Genomic DNA, 19,851 nt, shown 5'->3' on the forward strand with positions numbered 1-19,851 from the left:
TGTGTGTCCAGTGTTATAATTGGCACCATACTCGATTCAGGACCCAGATCCAGTTCCCCATGTTTGCAGAAATTGTGTCAGTGGTTTCGGTCTCCAAAGAGACGACGCAGGACACCACAGGAGGAACAGAAATGGCAATAGCAATGACAGCGGAACGCACTGGGTCCAGAAGCTGAACTGAGATGCTATCGACCCTGTCCTTGGTACATTGAATCCTCTACAGCACCTTGTAATGTCCCACTGCCTTCACAAATCTTAAACTGATTTATAATTGTGTGAGAAGAGGATTACGTTGGGCACAGAGCTCATCCTAAGTGCAGCTGCCTCTAACTGCTGTCCATGTGCAAGCCCTGCTCTCAGAACTCACCTCCTCAATCTAGAGTTGAAGAAATCTGTACACGTCACAGGGAAATCCGATTTCTTTGTCACTTTAGCACGGTAGCCCTAAGGTTACACCAGGACTGCTTCTCTTCCATGTCACTTTTGTGTTTGTGAAGCGTTTTATTTCATTCCTTTCAGAGCTCCTGGATACGTGCAACATTGAGGCGCAAAATAGAGTGAGGACCATAGATCGCCAGCTCTGAGTCGGTGCAGGGTTACCTCCCTAAAATAATGCACCAGTCCCTGTATATCATTTCAGTAAGTTTCCTCCGTGAAATGGAATCTCGATTTTGCACTGCTCCGCGAAGCTAAAAGCACCAATGCCCCCACTCAGCATTTTACATGGAAACCCTCCACTTCTCCCTTTTGGATTTGCTCTGTTAGGGCTCATTGCCAGCATCAGGAGGAGGCGAAGATGGCTGTGTCCATCTCTGCGTGGGTGTTGTATAAAAAAAAAATTGAAAATAAAAAGGTCAACAGTCAATAGGTCCACACCAGATAGTCGAAATGCAATAGGTCGACGGGTACAAAAGTCGACACATTGTTTTTTTTTTTTTGCCATTTAGCATCCTCCCTCTAGTGCCTAACCCTACCCTCCCCCTGATGATTAACCCTACCCCTCCCCCCCAGGGCCAAACCCTAATCTTCCCTCTAGTGCCTAAACTTAACCCTCCCTCTGGTGCCTAACCCTAGCCCTCCCCCTGGTAATTGACTATAACCTTACACATAGTGCCTAACCCTCCCCCTACTGCCTAACCGTCCCACTGGTGCCTAACTCTAACCCTCCCCCGATGATTAACCCTGCCCCCCCATCCCCTGGTGCCTAACCCTGACCTTTCCTTTAACCCAAACCGTCCCCGTGTTGTCTAACCTTAACCCTCCCCCTGGTGCTTCATCCTAACCCTCCCACTGGTGCATAACCCCAATCTACCCCCTAGTGCCTAAACCTAACCCTAGCCTAACCCTCCCCCTAGTGCCTAACCCTCCACCTAGTGCCTAACAAAAATCTTCCCCCCTTAGTGCCTAACCCTAACCTAACCCTCCACCTAGTGCCTAACCCTAACTACACCTGGCTGGCAGCCTGACCCTAACCTTAGCAATGTTGGAAAAAAAAGTGTTGACCATTTTTGTGTTGACCATTTGATCCTGTCAAATTTTTGCAATGTCGACCTATTGCATGTCAACCATCTGTTGTTGACCTATTGACCGGATATCCTCTGCATTATTTGCTGACATCAGTGGATAGAGGGGGGGGTTCAGATTGGCTGACATCGGGCTGATGACTGAGTGGTAAGGGCATTTCTGCGTACAGCGCCCAACACCAGAAGAACGTAGGTTTCTTCAATTACAGCATATTTAAGTGCGGTTACATACCGTGTGTCAGACAGTGTATTAAACAAAGGTTACACGGCAGGTCAGGGCATGTATTATGAGTCTTTTACATTTCCACTAGTTCTGGGGAGGTATAAAAACTTTTCTATATAGTTGTGATTTTTACCAAACTCTTGGACGCTGTTCATGGTCAAAAAAAAAAAAGTTGCCTCACAAATTTCTTTGCTGACATCACTCCATGAACAAAACTTGACTTTGCCTCAGTAGAGGCGAAAAAACATTTTTTATTGTTTAAGAAATACAGTGTTTAGCCCTCAGGATTAAACGGCTACCACAAACACTGCAAGCTATATGTTCATTAGCCTTCGGCGGACCCAGAGTATTGTAGTGTCCTTGTGAGCAATCAAGGGTTAAGAGTAGACCATCTGGCTTGTAGTCTCCGAGGCCGAGAAGCACCTGGAACTCCTTCCAATATGTTACACGATAAGAAAAACAGTCAGAAAACTCTCTTTTATATATCTTTTTGGGAACAGAACTTGAAAGTAAAATAATCAGCGAGGAAAGAGCTGCCAGATCATATATTTTCAGAGGAAAGTTCTGCACTTAGCTGTAATCTTGGGGCGGAAAGCAGAATTACTTGTACTCTTGGTGGACTTTGTGCAGAATCCATTTGCAGATTGGTGGGTGCCAGAAGCGTTCTCCCTGTGCGCTCGGCCGGCGGTGCTGCCAAGAGCCGCCATGTTGACCACTCTTGAGGCTCACGTAGACAGAGAGAGCGCTGTGACTCTTGCACTAAGCCACAGAGACTCTAATATTGCATGGGAGAAGGAACCTCAGTGCTACACCATCTGCTAAGCAATGAGGAAGGGGTGTGACTACATCTAATAACGGCTTCTCCCTGAACCCCAGTCCAGTCGTGCTGGTGACACTAACGTCAAGCATGAAGAAAGCAGAGGGTGAGGGCCGCGCATTTTAGAAATAGAATTTCCAAGTATTTGTTTCTACACTTTTATTTAATGGCAACCAATTAGAAAATGATTCATTTAATAACATATTTCATTGAAAGAGATATAACAGAGCCCCTTAAAGGTTTACATAATGACTTATCAACCAACCACTGGGTAGACATTCGGTGGGTCTATCAGTTCATAAGGAAACGATGTCTTCGCTCAAGCACCCTGTAATAAGCTGCCTTCTCAATGATGTCACCAGTTCCTAGTGAATTGATAGGCTGACTTCTCATGTGCTCCACCCACTGGGCTCCTTAAATACTCTGTGCTAGCAATGGACACGCATCTCTACAGGAGTAGGCGCTAAAGCAGGGGTCTTCAACCTTGGCCCTGCAGCTGCTGTGGAACTACACATCCCAACATGCACTGCCATAGTTTTAGCATGCTGTTCTATCAAAAAGGTGGCAGTGCATGCTGGGATGTGTAGTTCCACAGCAGCTGGAGGGCCAAGGTTGAAGACCCCTGTGCTAAAGCATTGGGGACTTACCCTCAAGCTGCCTGCTGATCTTCACACAGTCCACAATCACCCGTCTGTACACGGCCGGATTATTTATTAGCATGTCCGCTGCCTCCAGGTTCACGGCGCTTTCCATCACGGGATTGGAGAGCATGGACTAAATTACACGGAATGGAACAAAGAGTTCATCAAAGGATGATTGGAACGTGTATGGAAAAAACCTTGACATGAAGAATACAAGTGACCGACGTGTCCTACCTGGATCACTAGTAGTATATAACTCATTGTGTAATGAGGATTCCAGGCTGCCGTGTTGTCCAGGAAGTCCAAGCAAGGTTTCCCAGACATTTGATCAACTGTAAGAGAAATTCTAGAGTCATATTTTAATTTCTAAGAGATCACTGACCATAATAAATTCTCCAAACTGATCTAATTACATAGTAATGGATATATACAGGTATTATTCTAGAGTTAAGAAAGGTTCACGTCTAACAGCTCATTAATTTTAGGTGCACCACCCACTCCCATCAGTTACTTTTCCCCATAGAGTAAATACTGTTAATAAAATAGCATAAAATATCCTCACAAACAAGTATATTCACACTCCCAACTACTGTATAGGGCTTAAGGTGGTGCTGATGCATGAGCAAAAAGCTTAAATAATAGATGTCAGTTATGCTGGTCAGAACATCTCCAGAAGATTCTCTTATGTTTGAGGAAGCCAATCACAAAAGTCCTGCATTCCTGACTGGCCAGAGGTAGGCAATACATCTATTATATAATCTGCTAATCTAGAGTGTCCATCTACAGCAAGCACAGTGAGAGCTGGATCGAAGTCTCCACCCTTCCCTTCACAGCTCTCACTGGCTGCCTGATGCCTGGCCACAGCTTCAGCTCTCCCACAAGTACACTTTCTGCAATTATATGGAAATACTGTAATAGACAGCAGGTTCCTTAGGTAGTCGAAAACCTCACTGTGAATGGGAGGTCCTGGTGATCACTCACAGGATGAAATGACCACCATGAATAACAGTGTGGATGCTGGTAACCTATCTTTTGTAAATAAAATTGTAACCAGGTATAACATGCAAGTCAACTTTATATTACAGTGGGTGTGAGGCTATTGAGGCCAAATCTGAGAGACAGAGGGATCTAATCATCATCACTTATTTTCTAGAAAAGTGGGTAACATTTTCTCCTACTTTCATAAAAATTAAGGTTCAGGGCTATTCAGTAAGCATGTAACGATAATTTCCAGTCCCCATACTTTAGTATGGGGACATAGAAATTATGCAATTCATCAAGTTCCGAAAAAAGCATTTTTTTTGGAGCTTGTGAGTGATACTGTACGACACTCTGAGTTGACATACAGTCCCCGATACCATTCACAAGCTGCCGTTTACACGGCAGCTTGTGCAGCAGAGGGATATTTTCAGATCCCTCTATCTGTGTCCACTTACCTTTTGGTGCTCTGGGCTGCCGGCAGAGCTGACAGCGGGGGGAGGGAGGGCTGCGGGAACGGCTGCTAGAACTACAGGGGAGCGGGCTGCCCAGCAGAGCTGACAGCGGTTGCAGGGGTTGAGAGGACTGCGGGGACAGCTGCTGGAAGTACAGGGGAAAGGGCTGCCCGGCAAAGCTAACAGCAGGTGCAGGGAAAGAGAGGACTACGGGGGACAGCTGCTGGAAGCACAGGGAAGAGGGCTGTCCGGCAAAGCTGACAGACAGCGGATGCAGGGAAAGAGAGGACTACGGGGACAGCTGCTGGAAGTACAGGGGAGAGGACTGTGGGTGGGAGTGGGCACTGGGCAGTGGATTCTGACAGGGTGCAGGCACTAGAGAGGCTGAGCGCAGGGAACAGGCACTAGAGAGGCTGCACGCAGGGAACGGGCACTAGAGAGGCTGCACGCAGGGAACGGGCACTAGGCAGAGGCTATGAGGGAGCTGGCATGATACATTAGGGGCACTGCAGGAGGAAATTATCTCACTTCCGAAAAGGCGGTCTTTGCAACAGGAGCAGTTTTTCAGAAGTGATAGTTTTATGTGAAGTTAATGATGAATTACGTTTTTAAACAAATAAACTGTGGCAAATTTAAAACTAAATTATCAGTAATGATAATTTTCTCATAATGAATAGACCCCAGAGAGAGAGAGAGAGATGGTAGGAAGCGGGAAACAGATAGATAGGAAGGAGACGGATGTGAAAGAGGGAAGCAAGATGGGGGAGAGATGAGAAGAAGAGGGGAGAGAGAGATAGGAGGAATAGGGGAGAGAGTGGGGAAGAAGAGGGGAAAGAGAGATAGGAGGAATAGGGGAGAGAGCTGGGAAGAAGAGGGGAGAGAGAGATAGGAGGATTAGGGGAGAGAGCTGGGAAGAAGAGGGGAGAGAGAGATAGGAGGATTAGGGGAGAGAGCTGGGAAGAAGAGGGGAGAGAGAGATAGGAGGAATAGGAGAGAGAGTGGGGAAGAAGAGGGGAAAGAGATAGGAGGAATAGGGGAGAGAGCTGGGAAGAAGAGGGGAGAGAGAGATAGGAGGAATAGGGGAGAGAGCTGGGAAGAAGAGGGAAGAGAGAGATAGGAGGAATAGGGGTGTCATGATTGGTGTCTGCGAGTTACCTGTCTCAGGTGGTGATCGGGTTTCAACGGAGGTCGGCATGACTGGAATCACAGATAATGTAAATAGCTCTATTTACAAGACTTGGGTAGCAGTGAAAACTGCCTTTGATGATAAATGACAGGAACTGGAGGGACCGGACTGGAACCGGCAGGAAGACTTGTTGAATTGAACTGATGAGCTTGGAACTTGGGGTATGAGACTTGAAACCCCCTCCTGGGGTACGAGACTTGAAACCCCTTGCTGGGGTGCCAGAATTGAGATCCCCTTCTGGGGAATGGGACTTGAGACCCCTTGCTGGGGTACGAGACTTGAAACCCCCTCCTGGGGTACGAGACTTGAAACCCCCTCCTGGGGTACGAGACTTGAAACCCCCTCCTGGGGTACGAGACTTGAAACCCCCTCCTGGGGTACGAGACTTGAAACCCCCTCCTGGGGTACGAGACTTGAAACCCCCTCCTGGGGTACGAGACTTGAAACCCCTCCTGGGGCTGCTGACTGGAGTCCCCTGCTGGGATGGGCAGAATCCGGGCTGGGACCGGAACGGGCAGAATCCGGGCAGGGACCGGAACGGGCAGAATCCGGGCAGGGACCGGAACGGGCCGAATCCGGGCTGGGACCGGAACGGCCAGAATCCGGGCTGGGACCGGAACGGCCAGAATCCGGGCTGGGACCGGAACGGGCACTGAGACGTTGACACTTAGAACCACTGCTGGAGTTGCAAAGGAAACAGTCTTTAATGAAGTGGTCAGAACTCCCACAATAGAGACAGAGCTGTAAATCTTTGCGCCGTTGGCGTTCGGCCACAGAGAGCTTGGGGCGTGGGTAACTACGATGTCTGACAGTACTTGGTTCAGAAGAATCCTTGTTTCTTAGGGATTCCAAGGCAGAGGTTTTAGTCGAGACAGAGGCAGCTTTAAGAAATTCAGGAATGATCTGAAAAATTTTGGTGAGTAGAGCCTGAAGCTGTTCCAGCAGTCGATGGAAGGTAGTTAGGGGTTCAGGTAAGGTTTGGGTAACATCTAGCCGGTTATTCAGGATTTTCAAAAGCTGTAGCACTTGATGCTGTACGGCCTCCTGTGAATCCAAGCGGGTGACCAGGTTACGGAAAGCATCTAGTCCCTTAATAGGTGCTTGATCCGCCACCATCGTTGGGCCTGAACATTCTGTCATGATTGGTGTCTGCGAGTTACCTGTCTCAGGTGGTGATCGGGTTTCAACGGAGGTCGGCATGACTGGAATCACAGATAATGTAAATAGCTCTATTTACAAGACTTGGGTAGCAGTGAAAACTGCCTTTGATGATAAATGACAGGAACTGGAGGGACCGGACTGGAACCGGCAGGAAGATTTGTTGAATTGAACTGATGAGCTTGGAACTTGACTCTGGACTGGAACAATGTGGACTGAACTGATGAGCTTGGAACTTGACTCTGGACTGGAACAACGTGGACTGAACTGATGAGCTTGGAACTTGACTCAGGACTGGAATGTGACAATGGCTGAAGGAAAGTCAGGTAATGCTGAGATGAGGGCTAAACAGGGTAATCTGGAATTACTATGACAAAGGCTAGAACTCAGGTGCAGGCTGGACAGGATAATTGGAAATAACAGGTTTCAGGAAGGATTGGGTAGGTTTGGGAATTTGCAGGCTGGACAGGATAATTGGAAATAACAGGTTTCAGGAAGGAATGGGTAGGTTTGGGAATTTGCAGGCTGGACAGGATAATTGGAAATAACAGGTTTCAGGAAGGAATGGGTAGGTTTGGGAATTTGCAGGCTCAGGGAGGGAATAGGTAGGTAACAGGGGCAGGAGTTGATCCACAGCAGGAAGCAAGGCAGGGTAACACGATGCAGGTTTACAGAGTGCCAGGGACCAACCAGGAGTAGGACTAGCAGCAGAGCACAGGCCAGGTATTGCTGTAACAGGACGTCTGGATGCCAGGTATTACTGTAGCAGGTTTTCGGGATGCACCAGTGGTTGCTGTCAGCAGGCTTACTGGATTGCCAGGTTTGGCTGTAACAGGTTTTCTGGAAGCACCGGGGGTTGCTGCCAGCAGATTTACTGGATTGCCAGGTACAGCTGAAACAGGTTTTCTGGATAGCGCCAGGGATTGCTGTAGCAGGTTACAGGGACAGACTTGAATGCATGAACCATACACCACGGGAAGACTAGATGTTCAGGCCCAGAATGCTATCAGGAGAGGATATATATACCATGGGTCTGGCAGCAATTGGTGGATACGGACAGGTGGTCTGGTAGTAGCATTCTGAGTGGTGGAAGGCACAACATGCAGAGGGAGTATTCATCTCTGCAGCTCTGAGAATCAGAACCACACCTGTGATTCCAATCAGGGCTAGCAGTGCTCACAGACAGAGGAGAGGCCAGGTGCAATAATCAGAGCGAATCCTCCAGGCAAATTACACACACAGCTCCATGGGGAAGCTGACAGGGATAAGTCTCAAAGCAAAAAGGTGACAACTAGACAGGGTCGTGACAGTACCCCCCTCTTTATGGGTGGACTCCGGACACCAAAACAAAAACTTTCAGACATCTTCCCAATTCTCAATTTCTTGGGATACTTGGAGTGGAAAGTCTACAAAGGAGATAGTTCAAGACCTTCGACGATTCTTCTTTTTGCTGCGAGAACGTTTTGTGCCAACTAACGGACCAGGAATCTTTGGCAACTCCTGTGGAAATATGTGGCTGGGAAGGACAGGATCAGATTTTTGGGAGGAACAGTAGCAGAAAGGGGACAAGGAGGTGTGTGCACAAGTCATGTTCTGGGTTACAGATTCAAAAGTACTGCTCTCTTGGGATGCCTGGGATTCGGCACGCTGGCCCTTGAAAACTTGACCTTGTTCAGATTTCAGAGGAGTGGAGGACAAATTCTTGGTAGCACAAACAGAGTGCTTGGACAATATTTTGGAACTGAGAACTTCGCTAGAATTTTGGTTTACAGGGTAAGGACCAAATTCTTTGACAACAGCTTCACTGAAAGTCTTTATATTTTGAAGCATTGGATCTTTGGAGTTGTAAATAGGAGCAACCCAGTCCCAAGCTTTACCTTGAAAAGATGAGATAACAAACTCTACAATATTAGTAGACTTGACTCCACATGGTTGGGAAGAATTCATCATACCGAAGAATTGTTTCAATAAGGCATAGTATTGAGTTAAGTCCCCATCAAAATAAATGCATGGTGAAGTATCTGACGAATCCTGTGTGTTCAAGGATTGTGGAGCACTTTCATGTGCCTGGCAGGAGGAAATTTGAGGATGCTCCGATTGATGAGGAGTCGAAATAACTGAAGCTGACAGATGTTCGGAATTCGGACCAATTGATGGAACTGGAAGGAGTCCTGGGGAGCTAGAGACAGTAGCATCAACAATCAAAGCTGAGAACAGACTACAGAGATTGTCATCTTCTGGAACAATATATGCAGGAGACGGTGAACAGGAACCATAATCAGATTTTGTAGCACAAGACACTTCTCCCTGATAACAGGAACTTGAGACCCCCTCCTGGGGCGCGAGACTTGAGACCCCCTCCTGGGGCGCGAGACTTGAGACCCCCTCCTGGGGCGCGAGACTTGAGACCCCCTCCTGGGGCGCGAGACTTGAGACCCCCTCCTGGGGCGCGAGACTTGAAACCCCCTCCTGGGGTATGAGACTTGAAACCCCCTCCTGGGGTATGAGACTTGAAACCCCCTCCTGGGGTACGAGACTTGAAACCCCTTGCTGGGGTGCCAGAATTGAGATCCCCTTCTGGGGAATGGGACTTGAGACCCCTTGCTGGGGTACGAGACTTGAAACCCCCTCCTGGGGTACGAGACTTGAAACCCCCTCCTGGGGTACGAGACTTGAAACCCCCTCCTGGGGTACGAGACTTGAAACCCCCTCCTGGGGTACGAGACTTGAAACCCCCTCCTGGGGTACGAGACTTGAAGCCCCTTCCTGGGGTACGAGACTTGAAACCCCCTCCTGGGGTACGAGACTTGAAACCCCCTCCTGGGGTACGAGACTTGAAACCCCCTCCTGGGGTACGAGACTTGAAACCCCTCCTGGGGCTGCTGACTGGAGTCCCCTGCTGGGATGGGCAGAATCCGGGCTGGGACCGGAACGGGCAGAATCCGGGCAGGGACTGGAACGGGCAGAATCCGGGCAGGGACCGGAACGGGCAGAATCCGGGCAGGGACCGGAACGGGCCGAATCCGGGCTGGGACCGGAACGGGCAGAATCCGGGCTGGGACCGGAACGGCCAGAATCCGGGCTGGGACCGGAACGGCCAGAATCCGGGCTGGGACCGGAACGGGCACTGAGACGTTGACACTTAGAACCACTGCTGGAGTTGCAAAGGAAACAGTCTTTAATGAAGTGGTCAGAACTCCCACAATAGAGACAGAGCTGTAAATCTTTGCGCCGTTGGCGTTCGGCCACAGAGAGCTTGGGGCGTGGGTAACTACGATGTCTGACAGTACTTGGTTCAGAAGAATCCTTGTTTCTTAGGGATTCCAAGGCAGAGGTTTTAGTCGAGACAGAGGCAGCTTTAAGAAATTCAGGAATGATCTGAAAAATTTTGGTGAGTAGAGCCTGAAGCTGTTCCAGCAGTCGATGGAAGGTAGTTAGGGGTTCAGGTAAGGTTTGGGTAACATCTAGCCGGTTATTCAGGATTTTCAAAAGCTGTAGCACTTGATGCTGTACGGCCTCCTGTGAATCCAAGCGGGTGACCAGGTTACGGAAAGCATCTAGTCCCTTAATAGGTGCTTGATCCGCCACCATCGTTGGGCCTGAACATTCTGTCATGATTGGTGTCTGCGAGTTACCTGTCTCAGGTGGTGATCGGGTTTCAACGGAGGTCGGCATGACTGGAATCACAGATAATGTAAATAGCTCTATTTACAAGACTTGGGTAGCAGTGAAAACTGCCTTTGATGATAAATGACAGGAACTGGAGGGACCGGACTGGAACCGGCAGGAAGACTTGTTGAATTGAACTGATGAGCTTGGAACTTGACTCTGGACTGGAACAATGTGGACTGAACTGATGAGCTTGGAACTTGACTCTGGACTGGAACAACGTGGACTGAACTGATGAGCTTGGAACTTGACTCAGGACTGGAATGTGACAATGGCTGAAGGAAAGTCAGGTAATGCTGAGATGAGGGCTAAACAGGGTAATCTGGAATTACTATGACAAAGGCTAGAACTCAGGTGCAGGCTGGACAGGATAATTGGAAATAACAGGTTTCAGGAAGGATTGGGTAGGTTTGGGAATTTGCAGGCTGGACAGGATAATTGGAAATAACAGGTTTCAGGAAGGAATGGGTAGGTTTGGGAATTTGCAGGCTGGACAGGATAATTGGAAATAACAGGTTTCAGGAAGGAATGGGTAGGTTTGGGAATTTGCAGGCTCAGGGAGGGAATAGGTAGGTAACAGGGGCAGGAGTTGATCCACAGCAGGAAGCAAGGCAGGGTAACACGATGCAGGTTTACAGAGTGCCAGGGACCAACCAGGAGTAGGACTAGCAGCAGAGCACAGGCCAGGTATTGCTGTAACAGGACGTCTGGATGCCAGGTATTACTGTAGCAGGTTTTCAGGATGCACCAGTGGTTGCTGTCAGCAGGCTTACTGGATTGCCAGGTTTGGCTGTAACAGGTTTTCTGGAAGCATCGGGGGTTGCTGCCAGCAGATTTACTGGATTGCCAGGTACAGCTGAAACAGGTTTTCTGGATAGCGCCAGGGATTGCTGTAGCAGGTTACAGGGACAGACTTGAATGCATGAACCATACACCACGGGAAGACTAGATGTTCAGGCCCAGAATGCTATCAGGAGAGGATATATATACCATGGGTCTGGCAGCAATTGGTGGATACGGACAGGTGGTCTGGTAGTAGCATTCTGAGTGGTGGAAGGCACAACATGCAGAGGGAGTATTCATCTCTGCAGCTCTGAGAATCAGAACCACACCTGTGATTCCAATCAGGGCTAGCAGTGCTCACAGACAGAGGAGAGGCCAGGTGCAATAATCAGAGCGAATCCTCCAGGCAAATTACACACACAGCTCCATGGGGAAGCTGACAGGGATAAGTCTCAAAGCAAAAAGGTGACAACTAGACAGGGTCGTGACAAGGGGAGAGAGTGGGGAAGAAGAGGGGAGAGAGAGATAGGAGGAATAGGGGAGAGAGCTGGGAAAAAGAGGGGAGAGAGATATAGGAGGAATAGGGGAGAGAGCTGGGAAGAAGAGGGGAGAGAGAGATAGGAGGAATAGGGGAGAGAGTGGGGAAGAAGAGGGGAGAGAGAGATAGGAGGAATAGGGGAGAGAGTTGGGAAGAAGAGGGGAGAGAGAGATAGGAGGAATAGGGGAGATAGCTGGGAAGAAGAGGGGAGAGAGAGATAGGAGGAATAGGGGAGAGAGCTGGGAAAAAGAGGGGAGAGAGAGATAGGAGGAATAGGGGAGAGAGCTGGGAAGAAGAGGGGAGAGAGAGATAGGAGGAATAGGGAAGAGAGCTGGGAAGAAGAGGGGAGAGAGAGATAGGAGGATTAGGGGAGAGAGTGGGGAAGAAGAGGGGAGAGAGAGATAGGAGGATTAGGGGAGAGAGTGGGGAAGAAGAGGGGAGAGAGAGATAGGAGGATTAGGGGAGAGAGAGAGATAGGAGGAATAGGGGAGAGAGTGGGGAAGAAGAGGGGAAAGAGAGATAGGAGGAATAGGGGAGAGAGCTGGGAAGAAGAGGGGAGAGAGAGATAGGAGGAATAGGGGAGAGAGCTGGGAAGAAGAGGGGAGAGAGAGATAGGAGGAATAGGGGAGAGAGCTGGGAAGAAGAGGGGAGAGAGAGATAGGAGGAATAGGGGAGAGAGTGGGGAAGAAGGGAAGAAGAGGGGAGAGAGAGATAGGAGGAATAGGGGAGAGAGTGGGGAAGAAGAGGGGAAAGAGAGATAGGAGGAATAGGGGAGAGAGCTGGGAAGAAGAGGGGAGAGAGAGATAGGAGGAATAGGGGAGAGAGCTGGGAAGAAGAGGGAAGAGAGAGATAGGAGAAATAGGGGAGAGAGTCGGGAAGAGGGGAGAGAGAGATAGGAGGAATAGGGGAGAGAGCTGGGAAAAAGAGGGGAGAGAGATATAGGAGGAATAGGGGAGAGAGCTTGGAAGAAGAGGGGAGAGAGAGATAGGAGGAATAGGGGAGAGAGTGGGGAAGAAGAGGGGAGAGAGAGATAGGAGGAATAGGGGAGAGAGTGGGGAAGAAAAGGGGAGAGAGAGATAGGAGGAATAGGGGAGAGAGCTGGGAAGAAGAGGGGAGAGAGAGATAGGAGGAATAGGGGAGAGAGTGGGGAAGAAGAGGGGAAAGAGAGATAGGAGGAATAGGGGAGAGAGCTGGGAAGAAGAGGGGAGAGAGAGATAGGAGGAATAGGGGAGAGAGCTGGGAAGAAGAGGGAAGAGAGAGATAGGAGAAATAGGGGAGAGAGTCGGGAAGAAGAGGGGAGAGAGAGATAGGAGGAATAGGGGAGAGAGCTGGGAAAAAGAGGGGAGAGAGATATAGGAGGAATAGGGGAGAGAGCTGGGAAGAAGAGGGGAGAGAGAGATAGGAGGAATAGGGGAGAGAGTGGGGAAGAAGAGGGGAGAGAGAGATAGGAGGAATAGGGGAGAGAGTGGGGAAGAAAAGGGGAGAGAGAGATAGGAGGAATAGGGGAGAGAGCTGGGAAGAAGAGGGGAGAGAGAGATAGGAGGAATAGGGGAGAGAGCTGGGAAGAAGAGGGGAGAGAGAGATAGGAGGATTAGGGGATATAGTGGGGAAGAAGAGGGGGAAGACAGGGGTGCCGAGAGGGGGGGGAGAGCGGGTTCTAATTACCCGGGCCCAGGCTTGCTGGAGGGGCCCAGAAATGCTCCCCCCTCCCTTTTACGTCACAGCAGCCCAGCACACGCTGCTGTGTGCTGGGCTGCACTGGGAGACTTCTCGTGGCTGCTAAAGCAGCAGCCGGAGCAGTTTCCAATACCTATGTGGGGAGCGATCACGCTGATCGCGCCTCCCATTGGCTGTGCACCGGGCTGAGGGACACACAGCGCCCCCCTCCCCAGCGGCGCTACAAAAATTATTATTTTTTCTTTTCTAAGGGGGCGTGGCCAGGCGTCCCGCGATTAGGCCACACGCCCTGTCACCTGGGTCCGGCGCGGCTGTCGGCGGCCCTGGGGGTAGAGACAGGGAAGGAAGAGGGTGGAGAGTTAGGAGGAAGAGTGGAGAGAGAGATGAGAAGAAGGGAGAGAAAGATGGAAGGAAGAGGGGGAGAAAGTGATGGGAGGAAGAGGGACAGAGAGAGTGGAGGCGAGAAGGGAAGATGTAGGGGATAGATGTTAAGGTGGTGGGAGATAGAGGAAAAGAAACCCTATGTAGCTAGCGTCCCGGCGAATTCTGATTCTAGTAATACATACAGTATGTAAGAACAGCGCTAAATTGTTAATAAATATATATGTGAAATAATTAATTATAACAATCTTAGGCAGAATTTATTTTTAAGCATAAAAAGCACTGACACAAGAAACAGACATGTATGTTATAAAAAACTAGTTCATAAACTCTAATAATAAGAGAAAACAGCAAAGGTATAGCTTAACTGACCAAAAAGCAATCCTCTAGGTAGCAGTAACATAAATGGATTTAGGGGTATATTTACTAAGGTGAGGGTTTTTAGAAGTGGAGACGTTCCCCATAGCAACCAATCAGATTCTATTTAACATTTATCTAGCACCTTCTAGAACAGTGTGTCAAACTCAGGCCCTCAAGCTGCTGTGGGACTACATATCCCAGAATGCTCTGCCACAGTTTTAGCATGCCCTAATAGCAAAACTCTGGCAGTGCATGCTGGGATGTGTAGTTCCACTGCAGCTGAAGGGCCCGAGTTTGACACCACTGTTCTAGAAGATAATAGCTAGAATCTGATTGGTTGCTATGGGCAACATCTCCACTTCTAAAAACTCTCACTGTAGTAAATATACCCTGTAGAGTCTCTGTGCTGGGCACATGTAGTGGGGTATTAACTTTTATCTGATTTTTGGTTACATTATTAATTTCAGTAATACACGGTGTCTAACAAGACCTTAAAGGAATGGTTACAGACAGGCTGGGCCACCGGGAAGTTGGGTAAATCCCCGATGGGCCCCCGTACTTGTAGCTCTGCCCACTTTTGCTGGTGGGCGGAGCCACGCCCGCAGCACTTAATTCACAGCTTTGCTGGCCAGGAGCAGCTGCACTTACATTAACGGGCGCGTGGCCTGCACCGGGCCGCAAATAATGTTATATATATCAAAATGGCCCTCGGCAGAAAAAAGGTTCCCCACCCCTGCACTAGCCGGTATTTTGAACAATTTGGCAGATTACGTAACATCGGAACGACAAATCGTCCAGTGTGATGCTCGCTACTGCGGTCGTCCGTCGCATCCCCAGAACTTTTGTACATGCAGAATGATCTGAGGATGTCACTAGAGATGCCATGCTGCTGAATGCAGCATGGCCCCCGCTACCCCACCCCCTTCGTCGTATGTATGTACTTGCCAATGCCAGCACCTGTGGCGGGACTGTCGCAAACGAGGTCGGTGCACACTATGAATCAGGCCTTAAGGGCCTAATTTAGAGATGGATGATAATGCAAACACAGCTGTAAAAATATGCTAATAGTTCCAAAGCTTACCGGAGCATAGGGACGCCCACTGCGGCCTTCTCATATGCATCTGATGTCGCTTACCAGTGTAAAAATCGCTGACATCAACGCACATCGACCAGCCTTGCAGCCCTTGCCGCAGGTCTTTCCTGTCTCAAATACAGCGGCTCTCCTGACGTGCAGAGGGCTCTCATGCTGCGTATGTGACCGCAATACCTAATTTATGCACGCCCATGTAACAGTTTTTAAATGGTCAGACACACCTGCGGTTCTCTACCCACCCCCCCGGTTACCTCCCCCAAACGGTAACTTCCTGTCACTCACTCTGCGAACAGATGTGCGCAGTGTGACCTTGAAACATGAGCAATAGCAAAAAAATCGATCAATCTGCGTACAAATCGCCATTGCTTACATCTCTGAATCGGTTACACTTACTAGGTGGGCCCCAGCCATTGGTTTCCCTGGTGGGCCCTTTGTACCCCAGTCTGACACTGGTTACAGATGAGTACCACCTTGCCTAGAGGCACCTGCAGTGTAAAGGTAACCACACCTGGGATGATTTGTGGAGACCTAGGCCAATCGTCTGTTCATCGAATGACCGCACTACCAGATCTAAACCTAATTCAGCCGCACAAACAGTTCTCAAGGAGCGTCACTTGATGGCACCACTCTGTCAAATCAATTTGGATTGAAACTGATTTTAATAGTCTAGGACACAGGTTCTCAAACTCAGTCCTCAGGATCCCAAACAGTGCATGTTTTCCAGGTCTCCTCACAGAATCACAAAGCTCCACCTGTGGATCTTTTAAAATGTGTCAGTGAGTAATGAATATACCTGTGCACCTGCTGGGTGACCTGGAAAATGTGACCTGTGTGGGGTCCTGAGGACCGAGTTTGAGAACCACTGGTCTAGGATGATCATTTTCTGGATCACCTGTAGGACCAATAATTGTATCCCACAGATCAAAGGTGATCAACGTTTGGGCGGAGTCCCATAATCGGTTACAGGGGTTCCCTGATTGACTGATATGTGAAACATGCCATACTCTTCGGTGGTCCCAGAGTATGGCATGTTGACACTAGAGTTCATAAAACAAAAAATATACCAATGACTACCGCCAAACCTAGACCAAGATTTGTCCTGCTTCAATGTACAGATGGGTCCACATACATCTAGCCTCCTGCTCCATTAAACAGCCCTTCTAGTCGCACCATGCCATGACCCCGTAGCGCCGAGCGTCTTTTCGTGCATCTTTTTGCCTTCAAATGCGTCTTATTCGCACAACGATGCATGCAGTCACACCCGCACCTGCTCACAGAACATAGGCATGCTGCATATCATTTTAATCAGCAGAAGCTGCTTGTGCTATCTATTCACATCATTGTGCGAATAAGATGCCTTTGAAGGTAAAAAGACGCAGAAATTACGCTTGGTGCTACCGAGTCACACTGAGCTCCCGCATTATGTGTGGCGCGACTTGTAGAAGACGGAGGATAGATGTACGTGGGCTATTTGCTTATAACTAAATTTTGATTGTTTTAGTCGCTTAATTACAAATTCTCAAATGCTAACATCAGTTTCATCTTTCCTCTTCCTGAGGTCACTGACTCTGTGTACATGTTAGGCTACTTTCTCAAAATGGCTGCCCCCTGCTCCGCGCAGACAAAGAGCGCGCTTTAAGACAGCCAGGAGAACCTAACTGGGGAGTTCTACTCAGTAGCTCTCTGATGTGGCAGCTGATCCATCTCCGCATTTTCCAGCCTTGTATCTCGTTCTGTCAGCGAAGGGTGTTCAACATGAAACTCTGTTTTAATGCTCAACAGGAATTGTCAAATATTACTCAGCGTCCCTTATGGCGGATGTAAATAATATTAGAGAATGTATATTTGTCTTTGACAAATTAGGCCTACGCCGTCCAAACAAGTATCAAGTATGACAGATGTGAATTCCCTTCTGAGGATTGAGCTAATGGTGTTCTGGAATGCGGTAAGGTCACCGTTTGGATATATGACAAGTCTAATAACACTTTGCTGGCTGCGCAAAACGATTTGTTAATAGGAGGAAAACGCAGGTTAAAAGATAGAGAGGGGGAAATAAAAATATTTTTATTATTTCTCCTACCATAAAAAAAGTCCTATTGTCCGGTGTTAATATCCTTTCGTACCCAATTTACCATCGCCAGAAATGTAGTTTTTGCTCCGTAAGTTTTACAGGTGACATAGCGGAGACTGGAAATTTCCCATTTTCTGATTATAGAAATTATCATTTGTTTAAATCATTAAGTTTCTTGCCAGGAAATGAAACAAGCCTGAGGCTAGGAATACCCTCGATCACAGCCCACATGTTTTCATGTCTGTAATCTATACAAAGTGGGGAACAACTTGTGAGCGACGTAGATGAAACCCTATTCCTGACTGGATATAGGCTTAGGTGACCTCAGGCAGACTAAGGACCTCCACCTCTCTCCCTGGACACCTATAGCCGTGTGAAAGAACAGACTGATTTGTACTCTGACAGATATATTGGTATTAGCCAGGGCAATCCTTTGGACTACACAAGAACACTGTTGGCCCTGGTCTTGGCGATGGACCAAAGCTCCCTGCCTTGACCATTTGATTGTTTCTGACCTTGATTACAAAGTTACATAATTACTATAATGGTATAAAATACAGATACAAATATCAAAGAGCCCAAAACTATGAAATCTAAAGCAATATCAATCAAAGAATATATATTCAAAAAGTCTTATAAAACACTCTCTCTCCCCGATTATGAGGTGGCTGCTTGGTTCTTCAAAGGTGGTTTATATTGAAGAATCATCACAACTAATGGTGAAGACGGTCAAAAGAAGATAGCGCCTTCAGTGTATATATATATATATAGATCAGTAAATTCCAATTGATGACCTGATGGCATCCCGGTACTTAGAATACTGGCGCCGTAAACCCAACACCAGTCAGAATCCCGACCGCCGGCATCCCGAAGGTAAGTAGCGGGGTTAGGGGGAGGGTTAGGCACTAGGAGGAGGGTTAGGCACTAAGGGGGGAGGGTTAGTTTTAGGCACTTGGAGGATGGGGAGTAAGGTATAGGCATCGGGGAGGGTTAGGGAGAGGAGGAGGGTTAGGATACCTACTGACAGGTGTCGGTATCTGAACCATGTTGGGATGCCAGCGTAGGGGGTTTGACTGCCGGGGTCCCGTACCCAACCGTCCTGATTTGTCCTTCTCAGTTCTCAGCCAGCATTATTAAAGCCATAGATACACGGAACATAAAAAAGAAAAAGTAAATAAATATGGTGTAATACTGATACACAAATAAATTGTGTGCTCTCATGCACGATGCAGGTGACAAGTGAAATATCATATGTACCTAAATATGATAAAAAGCACTCCACTCATAAAATAGATACCCAAAAAGATCCCAAAAATTAGGTATTGACCGTACCAAATTATTAAGTCAAGATTGAGTCTGTCTTCTTATTGGTATAAATGTATTGTTCAGGGAAAAGTGTGGGGGCTCTCAATGGCACCTGCTGTTATTCATTCATCCCTCCTCCCGCCATCTGTATTTCTGAGGCTATTTCTCAGTGTGAGACTGCTGCTGTATTCCAACCCAGGCCTAGGAGAGGCGATAGGGCCTTCAGGTGTTTTTGGCAGCTCGACTCTGTAACCGTCTCCTCCAGACGAAGAAAATGCCTCCACATCTTAAACGCAATTCTCAAAGAAGCCGCAGTGACTTGTGAGATGAATACTTCCCATAATTATGTGGTCCCAATCTAGAGCAATTCCACCAATCTCATAAATGTGACCGAATCATTGATTTGCTGCAGAGAGGAAGGGGTCAGGACAGAGCAGCAGTCAGTGCAGGGGCGGATAGAGAGGGCATATGCTGATTTCCTTTATTATTATCCTTTATGTAGCTAAAATAGGTCTGCAGCGCCTTACATAGTACATAACCAGAAGTAGTGCAAACAAAACAGGAAACAAATGTATAAAAGTTTCAGTACAATCACCTTAGCTACATGGTACAACTTGGGAGATGCTCTCACTAGGCCATTCCCCCTTCTGACAGCATTTACTGTGCAGCCCTATAGATTTCTCAGGGCTCCTGTTATATGGGACATACAGTATATGTTCTATGATGTCTTGTAAACACGCATGCAGCTCTCTAACGCTCTCACTCTGGCCCCCATGTATTAATGACCGCATTTGCAATGCGATCAGGGCATGTCAGTACCGCCCACGATCGCATTGCAAAGCAAGCCTCCCCCCCAGCAGTAGTCGTTCTCCCAGTAGTAGCCTCCTCCCCAGCAGGGCCCCCAGTAGTAGCCTCCCCCCCAGCAGTAGTCGTTCTCCCAGTAGTAGCCTCCCCCCCAGCAGAGCCCCCAGTAGTAGCCTCCCCCCCAGCAGT

At 48.3% G+C, this 19,851-nt stretch overlaps 1 protein-coding gene across 1 annotated transcript in view; it reads right to left on the minus strand.

The window, feature by feature from the left end:
• The window catches only part of UBE2U (ubiquitin conjugating enzyme E2 U), a 79,965-nt gene that overhangs the window by 38,630 nt on the left and 21,484 nt on the right, over window positions 1–19,851 (minus strand). Inside the window, 2 exon segments of the mRNA XM_088447810.1 lie at window positions 3,211–3,337; window positions 3,439–3,536. Coding sequence (XP_088303936.1) covers window positions 3,211–3,337; window positions 3,439–3,536 — 225 coding nt within the window.

Source organism: Taudactylus pleione, unplaced genomic scaffold, assembly GCF_031769625.1.
Source record: "Taudactylus pleione unplaced genomic scaffold, aTauple2 ptg000442l, whole genome shotgun sequence".
Lineage (NCBI taxonomy): Eukaryota > Metazoa > Chordata > Amphibia > Anura > Myobatrachidae > Taudactylus > Taudactylus pleione.